Below are 15,229 nucleotides of genomic sequence, written 5' to 3' on the forward strand. Positions count from 1 at the left end.
TGTCTTTGTCAGTATTTTGATAAAAGTTAAGAAGGGTCTGGTCTTGAACCAGCGACCTGCAGCTCTACAGACAAATCCTTAACTCACTGAGCTACAGATCAGAGGAAAAGAAGTAATTTCGTCGTCCCTTTGGCATCGTAGTTAATAAAGTGACCACATGGGTGGAGCCAAGGCGGAGTCTGGGTGGAGAGTAGGCGGGGAGGTGGGTGGCGGCCTCCCCCCTCTACAGACCTGAACGTGAACACCGTCGACACCCACCTGAGGGAGACGCTGCCTAAGATCTCAAGGCTGCTTGGTCGTGGTCTTTCTGGCACGTACTCTTCCAAAATGAGCCGGGAAGTTTAACACTGATGGAATGATACCAGGTCTAAGCCGACAAACTTCCAATTCCTCCTCAACCCATAGTCTCTGGGAAACCTACATGGAGTAAGAAAAGTACACAGAGAAGTAATTAAGTCTGTACACAACATATTAAAAAGAAATCATGCTAATAAATTAAGTACAAATAACCGAATTCGCCAATATACTGGAGACCAGAGCTATTTAATTTGATAAGTATAACCTTGTTTAGTAACATTTCAATTATTTGAGAGCAGTCCTAAAGAACTGCCTGTAATCCCAATCATAAAATGGGTTTGGAGGAAGAACATAGATGGTAATCTGGATATATATGAGTTAGGCTTTATAAGTACTATTGGTTGTATTGGTGGTAGTAATAGCAATGTGACTACTACTAGTAGTAGTGGTGGTACACACTACTGCTGCTGATACTGGCACTGCTACTACAACTTGTAATACTATTACAAATTCTCATAGAACTTCTACGACTCTAACAGCTGTTTATACTACTACTGCGGCTTGTACTTTTAGTATTACTACTACTGCTTGTACAACTATACTACAGCTACTATTAATCGTCTGGTATTTGCTTGTCAAGCTGCTAGCTCGCCTTAGCGTTTTGCTAGTGGCTAACTAGTTAGCTCATAGACTGGAAGCTCTCAACAAGATTTCATAATGAAAAAAGAGCCAAAAACTATTCTTACCTATGAAAAGTCATTCCAAGTTTCCTTGTCTCAATCGTACGACGTAGTGTGTAACTGTATGCAGCACAGTGAGCCGGTATACTTGTTTCCGTTTTCACGCCGTCTACATCAACGGAATGCACTGAAACTTTGCCCCCACTAGCTTAGCCTCGCCGTAGCACGCAGCTCAAAGTGCGGCGTGTCCTATCTACTCATTCATATCTATGAGAACCACGATGGCTGCACATAAGGACACCTGACGTTGATTAGCTGCGTAAATACCGTTATATACAGTCTATGGTAAATACGTATGTGAATCGCATCATTGGCTGCAGCAGCCAGTCACCGGTAAGTCACTGACTCACACTGAAAAATAGCACAGAATGAATTACGTGTTTATTTTATTTACAATTTAGGCTGGATTTTTTTTTGTGCGCAGCGCAGATTTTCTGTGCGCGGAGACCGTGTCAGCAGTGCGCAATTGCGCACGCGCGCAATTGCGCACTGCTTGCACTACAATTATTTCTCAATAAAAACTCATAACCAGTTACATAAGCACACCCTCTTTACTGACCTCTTTACCAATAAACCCCAAGACATACTTTGCCAAAATCCATAATAATCCATAAAATCTTTATTTGCACCAGCCCCTTGTGAAAATGACATCAGTCTCTATTTGTAGAGCATCTCATGAATGTAGCAGCACCGTTTAAATGTTTCATAACACAGAATATAAGCAAAGAGTATATAGGGATACAGACAAACATGGCAAATAAGAAACGTGCTCTTCAATAGTTATTGTCATTATTATTACTAGTAATATTATTTTGTGTCCACTACAACCCATACAATCATCTAGTGTAGTCAAACAGGAATGTGTGCATGGCGAATCAAATCCAAAACAATCCATGAACCGACCACGTCTTGATTGCACTTCATATTATTGACCACTAGATGTCCTACTCGAGCACTGTGTGTCATTGAGGCCTCGAGTAATGAACCATGTTTTGAATGAAGTGTCGAAGCTTCAACAAAGCCTCGATCAGCCATCACTAAATATACATAGGCTAGATACGCTAGTGTGCTGTCTTCGATGTTGTCTATGGTCTGACCAATCACTGCTCTCTGGCTCCGCCCTCTGAGAATCTTGTTGTCGTTTGGCTCCACACTTGCTGATGACCACTTCCGGTCTCAGAAAATGAAAAAACGGACCTTTTCTCGGTTCTCTCTTACTGATTTTACTTTCTTGTTATTCTAAATAGAAAACGAAAATCAAAGAATTAAAAAAAAAAATCGTATATCCCTTTTTGATCATGTAAAGGAAAAAAGCCTTGTATTTCAATTTTAATTTTTGTATTTTAAAACGAAAATCAAATAACCACTCGTTTTTTGTTTTTCAATACTCGTTTCAGAACGGAAAATCCAATTACCAGATCCGTACACGGACCATCAACCTTTTAAATCTGCTAACATGCTATGAATTTTTCTAAAAATCTTATTTATTTAAGTTGAGTAAACCCTCATGTCAATCATGTCAATGACCTCTGGAAGAATCTAAAAATGTATAAATAGGTATTGAAAGCTGAGTTAACTTTTATATTCATGATAACAAGCATAGGTTTTTTGAGTTTACTCAGTTCCTCTGTTATTTTACAATGTAAGCATATTAATGTTAATTATAGATATTTTTAACAAGGATGTTTTTAATCCAGACAAAAACCTGAATCAAATTATGAGAGCCTATTGATGTAACTGTTTATATTTAAACTTTAAAATCCTCATCTGACTATAATCCGACTCTCACAGTAAACCAGTAGACCCCCCAACCAGCAGGTGGCGCTGGAGACTTCAAACATAGTTTAACTGAAGCCCAGAAACAGTAGAATAAAAATAAGAGGACGTTGAACACAAGCTGGTGTATCAACTCCATGCCTGCAGCAACGTGAGCTGAGGAGAGAGATGGAAGCTGTTGAGTTTGATGATATTTTAGATGACTGGTTTATCGAATCCCTGAAAACGTGAGCAAACTTTTTACTCTTTGTGTTAGCCGCCATGTTTTCAGTGCTAGCTACAAGCTACTAAGTTACCCTTTCAATGCCAACCCAGCTTGAAAATGTCTCAATTTTACTCACAAGCAAGCTTAGAGTTCTCATATAAACTACGACAAAGAATTTTTCGAGACATTGTTGTCATTTTAAATTCGGCTTTGTCACACTACACCAAGCAAGAACATGGTCGCTAAAATGTCAGTTTAACTTCAGGGGCTACACCTCCAGAGTGGACCACGATGCATTACTACCTAAAATTGCGGATTTTAAAGTAAAGTTCGTGAGCTGAAGCATTATGTCCAAGACGAATTAATTTATATTGTCAGAGGATTATGGACATGAAATCACATTCCACAGCATGGACATGTGCGATCACCCTTGAGACAGTAAATCTTAAATATTAACATTTCTGCATGGAGTTTGGTGAAAAGGTTCGAACGCTGTAGTTTTGAGGAAAAAAAATAAGAAAACCTTTACAAATGTGAATTTAAACATCACGAATTGGTTCCCAATCATTGTCACACATCCATAGAGCAATTAAAGGAATATTAAATGAGTTTTACTTCTATCTGTGCAAATTAAGTGACATAAAGACTAAATAAAATAAGTCTGTGGAATAAGCAGTTGAATTATCGGCACCTGTGGCTGTTTATAGTCTCTAGGAGCTTCTGCAACAGCTTAAAAATGTATATTTTCCAGAAAAAGAAATGTGACAGTTGGGGTGTTTTCAAATATAATAATGTAATTTTTCTGTATTATTTGTAAATCTGTATTCAGTTGGGGCTGTTATCTATACAGAAAAATAACAACTGTCTGGTTCCTTCAGGTACAAAGATCTCCACGTGTATCAGCTGGAACATCCCACCCAGGTGATTGAGTGGACGTCAGAAAAGAGTAAGTGGACTTTTTAATGTAATATCATCATCATCACTTAGAGCCTGTGACAGTGAGACACATAGAGCCCCCAAAAGGTCAAGGTGGGGATTTTTTTTCCCTGTGTTTCTTTTATATTACCTCCCAATACGTTTTAGTATCTTTCTCCTCCGTATGAACAGTTTCTGTGCTGGTCCAGTCTTGTTGTAATACTCTGCCAACTTAGAGAAACATTGTGCAGATACTACTGGGAAAAAAAGAGATGTTGCAGTTTAGTTGATGCATTTAGGAGCTCATTATTCAATTTAAAAAGCACATCTCCCACAGTATCCAGCCACTAGTTGTGAGCTGCTCTGCCTGGCTGAAGCTGTGGCTGGAAATATGGTTATTTTTCAGACCTCACTGTTGCTCCGGTTCAATCTCTGGTGCCATGCAGTTTTTTTTTCTTCTTTACTCAAAATGAGCCCTTTCAGGGTGACTTAGCACAACATTAAAAATGATAGATCCATGTATGTGACAGCTAATGAATATATTTTACCTTAATTGATAGAAATGTTTCTGACCATGTGTAAAAAATGTAAATTATGTTTGAGTAAAAGAGACTCCAGTTAACAGAACTGGTTATTTTTGTAATTATCATTCTCAATTCTTGTGTTTTTGCTGATAAATTTTCTTTTGTACTGGCTAAAGCCTCTTTTGGGAGCATCAAAGGTCAGCTGGTAAACCGGCTCCTGTAAGTTTTCATTCCAGTGTAATGATGCTCAGAGTGCATCGTTACTGTAGGCCCAACCAGTGCCAGTCGACTAGTAATTTTTAATTAAAATGTACATTTGTGGTATTTTAATCCCTTATGAGCTGATTGCAGCTTGTGATCCTTTGGGAGTAACCGTCTGTTTGTGATTCGCACCTTGTGACCAGAAGAGATCAAGCCTTCGCTGTTTGTGCCCCTAAACTTTGTACTTCCCTCTCAGAGGATCTCATATTGGCAATGTCAACAAACATTACTGAAAGCTTTTTTTCATCATTGGGTTAAATAACGATTCTTTTTTTTTATTGTATGTTTTAATCCGTTTCTAATATTGCATTGAGTTTTTTTCTTCTTTAATATCTGCTTTGTGCAGCACCCTGAAACTTTGTTTTAGAAAGGTGACATTAAGGTGACGTTGTCTTTGTGTATGTGTGCAGCATTTTTCTGTGATTAGAACAAAAAAAAAAATGCACTTATACAACAAAGTACACACCACGACTCTGCAGTTACCTCCCCAAAATAACTGCTGAATCACTGGTCAGCAACAAGAAACACAATACACCATTACTGATGGTGCTGCAAGCCTCACACAAGAGGAGTTGTTCTCCTATAGCTTTTCTGTGTTCCACACTGACTGTTGCACAGCATGAAATCCAGATTTTCAGGCTTTTATTTGTTGATCAAGCAGTTTGTTCTTATCAGTGTTTGTTGTGTTTACAGCCGTCTGTGTCACAGGCTACAGTCTGTCGAAAAATGAAATTTTGGAGCTCCGTTTGCCTCTGAAACTTTTTGCCGATGAAAATAAGGTAGAAATCAGCACAGTCATCCAAACTTATTTTCATCTTTCGTAAACAGACAATGCAGATGTGTCTCTGAGCTTTTGTTGTGTGTTGATGTGTTCAGGGTCTCTGTGCAGAACGAGATTTCAAAGTCGCCCACGGTGGTTTCACAGACGGCCCGGTCCGCCGCCTCAGGCACATCCCAGGAACAAGGTGAGTTCATCTGAATTACCTGCACTGAGACGGTTTCTTCTCTTTCCATTGATGTCTAAGCCTGTGATGTATATTTTTGCAGAAAACTTTACTTTCAAAGCTTTTTCTTTTGTGGGGTTTACTTTAGTGAAGCTACAATACATTGACTAAATCGAGGAACAAAGACATAAAAGAAACCTCATGAAAAAGAAGACCAAATGTAAAACGAAACATAGACGTAATTTTTTATACCACTCAGCGCACTCTAAATGTAGCCGCATATGTAGAATGTAACAGCTGCAAATGAGAACTCAAACTTTTAAATTCATTCATTTAAACATAATATTGAAGATTTAGGTTTGACACTGTCCTGTAATGCATGACACATGGAAACCATTTTAGTGTCTGGCAAAGTAGAATTTATGTTATTGATTGAATATTCTCTGAAATACTAACAGAGTAATCTACTTTGTAATCTGTGTTTTATGCAGTAGTTGCAATGTTAAATGGACTTGGTAGTAAATTGGATCCAAGCACAAAAACATTATTGTGCGTTTTCTGCATGACCATCTGAGTACATGCAGGTTCCCATGGCAATGCAACGGGTACAGTCTGTTAAACTGTAACTGCACAGCTTTATTCAGTGTTCTTATTGATGCACGGCTCAACAGGTTTGCAGATGTAATGTTTTTCCTCAATTTCAAAGTTTCAAAGTTTATTTCTATAGCCCTTTACAACAGCCCAAAGGGTGACCAAAGTGCTTCACAGTGAAAAACAAGGGAATAACTTTAAAAAAAACACAATACAGTAACTTAAAACAGGACAAAAAAAATCACACTTGCACTCACATCGACGGGAAACTTTAGAATAAACAACCTCAGCACATTTATGGACTGTGGGAGGAAACCCACACATGCACAGGCAGAACATGCAAACTCCATGCAGAAAGACCCCAGAAAGGCCGGAACGCAAACCAGGGATCTTCTAGCTGCAAGGCAAAAGTGCTAACCACCACGCCACCGTGCAGCCCGTAAAATATACAATAAAACAACAAAATAAACAGCAACAAAACAGCACTAGAATATACATCTAAAAGAAATAAAGGTAACAAAATGTCACCATGCCGCTAGGTATGAAAAGCCATTTTAAACAGAGAGGTTTTGAGTTTTGATTTAAAAAGACTCGGCTCAGTGATGGTGCACATGTCGGGGGGGAGGGACCTGGACGGACCTGGACCTGGGTACTTAAAGCAGCCGCTGATTGGATGACCTCAGAGCTCTTTTTTTGGTCCTTTAAAGTTAAAAGCTCAGATAAACTAAGTGGAGCAAGACCGTTATGAGCTTTAAAAACAAACAAAAGTCTAAAAAGAATTCTTGACTGGACTGGAAGCCAGTGGAGAGCATAAAGGACTGGGGTGATGTGCTCACGTCTGGGGGGTGTTTGTTAAAAGACGTGCTGCAGCATTTTGCACGAGTTGATGATGTAAACAGTTTTTAGTCGCAGCGCTAACGAATGTGCAGCAGAAGAGATGTTTGATTCAGAAGTTGTAGACGATGGATGTCTGGAAATAAGAGCGTGAGGGCATTTTATAGTTGTAGTAGCTGAATCTGAGGCAGTCTGTGTGGACTGAAGAACCTCTTGTTAATCTTTTATATAAGATCTTATTTACGCTGAAGTTTATTGGCAGCATTTGACAATGATTTAATAACATTTTAAATCATTTTATTTAACTTACCGGTATGTCCCGGCAGGTGTGTTGTGACCAATGATGGGCTGAGCTCTGACCTGCAGGTGTGGGATCTCGGAGGAGACGACAGTGGTGGGTTTGGTTTCTTTAGACCTTCTCTGTGACATGAAACCTGGTTTAAGTAATAATGTGTGAAAGGTTAGTTTATTTAGAAATGTGCTCCATAAAGAAAGCATAAACTAAAACACAGAGCTCTTAAACCTTACTCACTTTGATACGGGGCCCTTCAATAATGCAGCCTTAGCCTGCAGCTCAGAATCCAAACTCTGCTGACCAAAATCCAACTTCTTGACTCTTTTGTGTAACTCATGTGCTTTATGCTACTGAGTTTTACTGTACACTGTGGTGCGTGATGTCACAGCATGTGATTGGTTGTCTGCTGTGTACTGTTTTATGTTGCCAGATGTGATCAGGAGAACAGGAAGTATTGCGGGGAGGAGGAATGTTTCGGAGAGAGGCAGCAGGATCGCAGCTCGACTCTCATCACCGCCACAAGTCCTTCATGGAGCTCAGAGCAGCGACGTCCAGCTGACTGAACTGACCTCAGGACGGACTCTTTATAAGCTAGGTAACACTGTTGATCTGCTGTATACGGCTAACTGTCCTCATGCTTCATGTCATTTGCTTTATTATGTGGTCAAAAATCTGGCTATAGTCTCAAGTAATTTGAGAGAGTCATGATGATTGTTCTTGTATGCTAACAGCACCTTGATATAAAGACTATAGAGCACACTATCAGCAAATCTATACTATTCATGTAGTACGTGTTTTTAAGTATGAATTTTATAGTAGAAACTGTCCCAGATGCAGCCTAGCAACCACATGTGAAAACAAGGTCCACTAGTAAGAATAGATTATAATCATAATATTAATCTTGTTTTTATGGGACAGTTCATACAGGTAGTGCATACTTATTAATGCTTTACATTAATAAAATAAAAATATAAAAGCATTAGTGGTAAAAAATAGGATAAATAAAATATAAAAATTGCATAACAAATAAACACAGCTGATCCCAGTAAATTACATGAAACAACATAATATATAATCACGAGTTTAAAAAGATTTTCATTTGAAGCGGTCTTCTGAACCAGATGATTGAAAACTAAAAGCATAATCTTAAAATGAGCTCCTAGATGAAGAGAGAGCCAATAAAGGGCCTTTAAAAGCAGGTTAATATGCTGTTGAGCATTGCAATATTTTGAATCATCCAAAGTATGTTTTAAAGGTATAACGATCCAAAGCATAGTTATATTCTTCATCTCTAAATTACAACAGTTTGTTACATGTGGTTTTGGGGCAGCTTGCTTTTGGTTTATTGTCATGCTGTAATGATGTTTAGTCTGTAGGGAAAGCACCCTTACTGGACACGTACAGCAGGCTTCAGTTGCTCTACTGTTCAGCTGGAACTTTCATTATGTCTCTTTTCTTCTGTAGAAGCTACACACCAAAAACACCTCTAATGGAAATAGAGGTGCTTCTGGGACAATTTCTAAATGAAACCAAGGACACAGCTAGTTTTTTTTGGATGTCCATCAGTATGTCTCCTGAAGACAGGAAAAAACCTGTGTACGTTCCAAGCCAGAGTGAGGAATAATGTTGTGATGGGATTTATTTCTTTTGCATCTCTTCAGCATTTTTTATGGGCCTTTGATGCAGTGAGCAAGGCTGAGCTGTATTAAGTAGCAGCCCAGCCACTGACTCTTAGGAGGCTCTCTATCTTTTCATTTATTTTGTCTGCTTTTTTTTCTACACACATGATCTACAAGTGTGGGCAGCTGCAGGTATGAGACCATCGTAACAAACTGCAGAGTAGCAGTTTAACAAAGATCTACAGATTTTACTTTTTATATATTTACAATAAATGCACATAATCATGTATTAGCGAACAAGAATCAAAAATCTTTTTAGTCTTATTATAGTATCAAAACTTTGTGAAGTCACTATCATTTCTTTCCATCTTTCTCCGATTCGTTCAGTTCATTACACAAAGTCAGTGGATTAAGTGTTTGTATATTATCAGCACTTTGGCTTTAAGTGTTGCAGCAGGCTGTAGTGCCCTCCTGTCACATGATGTGTTGTGTTATTGTGTCCCAACAGAAACCGACTCAACAGATCCTCTGAGTTTCTTACAGTTTGTGAGCGACACCGTTTTCCTCGCTGGCTGCTGTAACGGAAGTGTTTACGTCACCGACACTCGAACGTCAGCTGCTCCTCAGCTTTCACCCCCACCAGCATCTTCAGGTGATTCTGTCCTCTGGTGGGCAGACGCCTCTGTAGGTCCACATCCCTCCAGCTGCAGGGTCGTCCGACTCTCCTCCTCTGGGCAGGCGGTGGTTTCAGATCTGAGGAGTCTGGGAGGAGGAGCTGTGTGTCAGGCTCAGCTGGATGTCCAAGAACGTTGCTGCAACCTGGATCACATCAGAGTGTCGTGGGCGCCGACGCTGGATGACTGCATCTCAGTGTCAGGTCAGTTTATAGACACACAGTGATCCAGATGTTGAGTTAATTCTGCACATTAACAACAGATGGAATTGATTAATTGACAGTGACACTCCCCCTGAATTAATACATTTCAGTGCTGGACCAAAGTTAATTACAGTAAACACATCGCTTGTATCATGTAGATAATAATTTTAGTGTTTTTCAGTGTTGCTGGGCTTTAAGTGCACAGGGCAGCACAAGGAGCAGCAGTATTATTCTGATGAATGTCTTTCTCCACACTGCGTCTTTTTGTGGTTTTGACAAAAGCCCAATTTGGATCACCACATGTTGTAATTCCTTCTCCCAAACACTGTCCTGTGTTTGTGCACCTACTCTTTTCCTCTGTCCTTGTGGCCATGTTCCGAGCCAGATGTTGACAAGCGCCAGCTTGTCCTGACTATCAAATAGGAAATATTGATCTTTGTGTATGTTCAGGCTTCTGTCATCTTCAATGTGTATTGAGCAGTCCATGAAGGCCAAACTATTTCCTTTGACTTTCTCCTGAATGAAGATGATGTTGCTGTCCACTGCATTGATGTGTCCTCCAAAGACTTCTGCTTGTTTTGATTCTGACCTAGGTGTCATCTGTGTACCTGATTCAGGGAGAATTGGGAGCAGTTCCTTTACAAGAGCTCAATACTCTGCTCCCAGCCACTTTTTATTCAGAGATTTACCACTATTAGAGACACCAGTAAACCACGAAGGTCAAGCAGGGAAGATGTGGGTTTGGCTGTAAGTAGACAACTGACAGAAGACGGCACCCTGTCCAGCAGAACCAACCTCACTTCAACCTACCTATCTCATAGTTTCTACAGATGGAAGCTGATTATGAACATGGATGACACTTGGGTCAAAATAAGTGGAAGCCTTCACAGAACACATCAAGGCAGTAAACGGCAATGTTCACTAAAGAGGAAAGTACTAGGAAATGGTTTAACCTTCTTGGACATACTGAAGATGACTGAGGCCTGAATATTGAAGGAATGCACATACCTGTACATTAGGGAACCAAAACAAGCACATGGCATAACACAGGTGAGCCAACTCCTCAGGATAGTTCACCTAGATCTGAAGGGGCACTTGTGTTAATGTAGACATTGGCCAGAGAAGACGCCATGTATGTCAAACTGGAACAACCACCACAGAACAGAGAATGTGGTGTAAGACACCATTTATCAGCCACAAACAATGCAGTCCTGAGACCCTCCCCAGAAACATTAACATTCATTCACACTTCTTGACTTGTAGACCTTAATGGCTCAGATGATGTCTGGGTGAGTCAGTGAACCACACCGGCCTCAAATCTATCAGCTGCTAACCTTTCACAGGCATTTCAAAACAGTGTTTGGTTTCTTTGAAGTGGGTTTGTTTGAGGTAGTTCTCTATTGTGTATTTATCTACAGGAGATCATGCTTGTTACCCCCCATAGTCTGAGGGGAGACTGCTGTGAACTGGGTCAGCAGAAAAACATTTTAGCAACTCAAAATTGAGTCCACTTAAAAACAAAGAACAGAAACAATTAATATTCTTTTGTATGCTATATTTAGAATACTCTCAACTGCTTTCCTTGGGTACCACTTTTTCTCAACCATAAAGATTCCGGAAAGAGCTATCTTATGGCAAGGGAAAGCAGTAAGAATATTCTAAATGTAGCGTACACTTAAAAAGGATCATTTTTTTTCTTTTCTCAAGTGGACTTATATTTATCTGGCTAATACATGTTGGGGTGCTGACCCTGTTCAATGCAGTTCACTGCTTCGCCGCCCTCCCGGCAGCCATCTCTCTTTCTCCAAACAGAGAGTGCCTACCTACTGCTATCTACTATAGGCAATACCAGCCACAGATAAATACCTCATACAGCACCACTTCAAACAAACCCAGCTATCTCCAGAAATGCCTGGAAATCCCACTGGTCAGTAGAAGATTGTCAGTACACTCAGTTTGAAATTGTAGACAGGAGTAGCGGTACAGGGGCTATAGATGGGCTCCACAATAAAATGGATTTTGGTCCCTTTGACTACAATGTCAAATGCAAAGCTGAAGAGGGGGAAAAAAAACGATCAATATAAATGTACACTGTTCTTATAGTATTTTTACTGCTCTACCTTGTCAGACAGCCCTTTCTGATGGGTTGTTGCAGCAGTTATATCACTCTTTTCTGATACATTAGACACCATTAGATCCCAGACTAGCAAGTTACAACACCATAGTGACACGATAACACTGACTGATGCAGAGGTAGCGCAGTGATCCACGAGGTACAATTATCCTTCATCAATGGTGTGATGATGTGAGAGAGCATTAATCAATACAAAAATTTCAGTTCTTTGTTGGAAAGTGCTGTCTGAGGACAAGATAATGCAGTGAAAATATTGTAAATATAGCAAACACTTACAGTGGTAGAGTTTTAAGGTGGCTAAACTGTATTTTGTTGCTGATCCCATCCACAGCAGTTCATTGCTTAGCTTCTGGATAACTCCTCTGCTCTGTACTGACAGTTATAGTGAAGGTAAATACTCTGTTGATTTGTATTGTAACTCAAGAAACCAAACTGTCCCTTTCAGAACCTACTTCACTGATGAAGAAATATTACATTTGTTCCTACCTTCCTCTCTGCCAGGTTTCAGTGGGGTTGTTCAGATCTACAACACATGTGGCTGGAGTATGGAGCTGCAGGAACGTCAGCCACTGTTTCAGCATCGTGGTCATGTGGTTTCGTCACAACAGACTGATGACAGCACCCCTGTCTTTACCACCGCCCACATCTGGCATCCTGAGCGGCCACGGACCCTGCTTTCTGCGGCTTCGGATGGCTCTGTCCATGTCTGGGACTGGGTGGACCCAGAACAATCAGCTGCTGGCAGTCCAATACCAAGAACATAATAAAGATCCAGTTTACCTGGGAAAAAGACAATGAAACAAGCTCATGTAATTACTGAGGCACTGCTCCACAAACTGATGTGGATCATTAAAAAAAAAATGTAAAAAAAATATAAAAGAAAAAGAAACAATGAAACCAGTGTTGGCCAAAGGCAAACAACAGAAACACTCATCATTTTCTGATGTAGCGACTTGAAATCTGTCCTGAGTAGTTATCAGTACTATCAGCATTTTTATGATGAAACTGGAATATAAGTAAAGAAGCAATTTAGGGAAAAACAAATAGATTGGAAAAATGGAAATTTGTTTAATAAAAATCAAAACAGACCATTTATGAATTACAGATAAACTGCTGTTGGATTGAAGTCACAGTTATTCCTGGTAACTAATCGCATTTAAATACAAATGACTGCAGATGGCTGCTGGTTTTTGTATTAGAACACATTGTGTTGCCGTCTTTATTCACAAATAAAAAGTCTGCAACTTAGGGAGCATGGTGACATGCACCTGATGCACCTACTTTAGTCTTGGAGACAGCAGGCTCCTGAACTGAAGATTGTTATTTCTTCTTTCGGTTGTGGTCGAAAACCCAACTCTCATCACTAGTCATGATCCATGACATTAAGGTTGAGCCAGTTTGACAAAATTTGAGGTTTTCCCCCTGTACAAATTTGGTGTACATGGTGAAATTGCAAATGCACAGACCGGGACTTTCAGGAAGGAATACTAGGAGTGGAGTATTGCTTCACAAGAAGACTACTTCAAAGAGAGCACCTCCAAAATGTAATCTACGTATGGCTTGAGCTTTTTTTTTTACTAGGTGCAGTCATGGAATGTTTTGAAATTTTCAGGAAAGGTCAGAAATGACAAAAGGACCAATTGATTAGATTTTGGCAGTGTTGCAGCTTACAGTCTGGATCCATGATTTTCTTTTTAAACATTTCTGTATCATTGATGACAGCATGGTGTCACTAACTATAACAACAAGTGAACATATGTGAGCCGCCTGCTGACGAGCACACGATTGAGAGCCAACTACAAATCCACCGCTGCAGACTTACCTGTTGGAAATGATACGACTGAGCAGCCTGGGTGGAGTACTGCTCTCTCTGAGTGCTTTTCTAGTTTGATTTGTTAATTTCAAAAAATCTCTACAAACCTAAATCAAAGCTTACTTTTAGTAAACTTAAGAAAAAACTCCTGTAGGCTTACAGCATATAGATCTCATCAAAAACCAAACAAAGATCTTTTGCCTGTGGAGAACTGCGTCACCCTACTTCACTCTATCCTGTCATTTTTGGTTCGATGATTCTACAGTCTGATCATTTCCCATTTTTACGTACTGACCCAAATAACCCAACTTGAAGACCATTTTCTTTGTAGAAACTGCCTCTATTAAAGTCCTAGTAGAATTCTGCCATTTTTCAACTCTCTAAGGGGTGCAAAAGAAATGCTATGTAAACACTGTGTAAACACAGCCTGCAGTCGCCCTGAATTTTGCTGTAACTGTTGAGTTCAAATGGACCAGTCAAGGGTTTTCAGTTGTGCTGAGAAGAGTTCTGCATTCTCTTACAGGATCTGGTGCAGACTGCTTATTTTTGGAGAATTTTTAAAGAAGCAATGTAGAATAAAATTAAAATTCTGATGAAATTTTATAAACTTTAATTATTTTAATCTTAGATGTGGTTAATTTTCCTAAATGAATTTAATTCACACATAATTAGATCAAGAATCGTTGAAAATCCCAAATCATTTGTACAGTTTTTGGTGTAGTTTGATAAATGGGATCAGATGGGACTAAACTGACAATAAAAGTGATAGAAGTAATTTAGTGACACAAATGGAAGCTTCGATAGAACGAATCGGCCAATTTGAGGTGACAGTAACTAAACTGAGTGACGGAGACAAACATTTGGAGCAGTACAAATTAGTTACTAAATTTAGACAGTGATTCATTGAAACATGTACCTTCTTTTGACTGCTCCCGCCAGCCACACTTCCTGCAGGTCTTGAATTGACAAGTCACTCCAGCTGCTAAGAGGAAAGGCATATAGACGGCTGTTAGAGCTGAAATCATACTTCATTTGTTCCCAGTCCACTTTCTGACATAATATTCTCTTGTCTACTTTTTTAAATATGCCATACTCTCAAAACAAATCCCACAATTAAACTACATTTTGTACTAGATCTGGCATGTTTCCACTCAGTAATGCTTTATCCGTAAAGTGTTTTGTCCCTGATGATTTAAGTATGTGCTATTACCTTCTGAATAAGAGAACCACTTTCAGGGATAGTTCAGCAGTCTTGATACAGCTGATTGTGGCTGCCCCAATCCAGAACCTACAGTTTAACTGACCGTGTTGCATTAATTTAGATCAGATTATAAAACCAGACAGATATTTCCTTAAATGTGAGCATAAGGTACAGGTGACAGATCTGTTTATAAAGCACTTGCT

At 39.5% G+C, this 15,229-nt stretch overlaps 1 protein-coding gene across 1 annotated transcript; it reads left to right on the forward strand.

Annotated features, from left to right (window-relative positions):
• The first annotated feature begins 2,886 nt into the window (after positions 1 to 2,886).
• wdr73 (WD repeat domain 73) lies at positions 2,887 to 14,960 on the forward strand. Its single transcript, XM_023291094.3, has 8 exons — positions 2,887 to 3,040; positions 3,897 to 3,964; positions 5,412 to 5,497; positions 5,595 to 5,683; positions 7,414 to 7,481; positions 7,813 to 7,977; positions 9,510 to 9,878; positions 12,514 to 14,960. The coding sequence occupies exons 1-8, from the start codon at positions 2,982 to 2,984 to the stop codon at positions 12,774 to 12,776; spliced, it is 1,167 nt and encodes a 388-aa protein (XP_023146862.1). The 5' UTR covers positions 2,887 to 2,981; the 3' UTR covers positions 12,777 to 14,960.
• The last annotated feature ends 269 nt before the right edge of the window (positions 14,961 to 15,229 follow it).

Source organism: Amphiprion ocellaris, chromosome 9 (genome assembly GCF_022539595.1).
Source record: "Amphiprion ocellaris isolate individual 3 ecotype Okinawa chromosome 9, ASM2253959v1, whole genome shotgun sequence".
In the NCBI taxonomy this organism is placed as follows: Eukaryota; Metazoa; Chordata; class Actinopteri; family Pomacentridae; genus Amphiprion; species Amphiprion ocellaris.

Bases quoted from the DNA above. Each gene is read 5' to 3' on its own strand.
- wdr73 (XM_023291094.3), top strand. From the start codon at position 2,982: ATGGAAGCTGTTGAGTTTGATGATATTTTAGATGACTGGTTTATCGAA. The intron at 5,498-5,594 runs GTAGAAATCAGC...TGATGTGTTCAG, and splicing joins TTTTTGCCGATGAAAATAAG to GGTCTCTGTGCAGAACGAGA. The intron at 9,879-12,513 runs GTCAGTTTATAG...CCTCTCTGCCAG, and splicing joins TGACTGCATCTCAGTGTCAG to GTTTCAGTGGGGTTGTTCAG.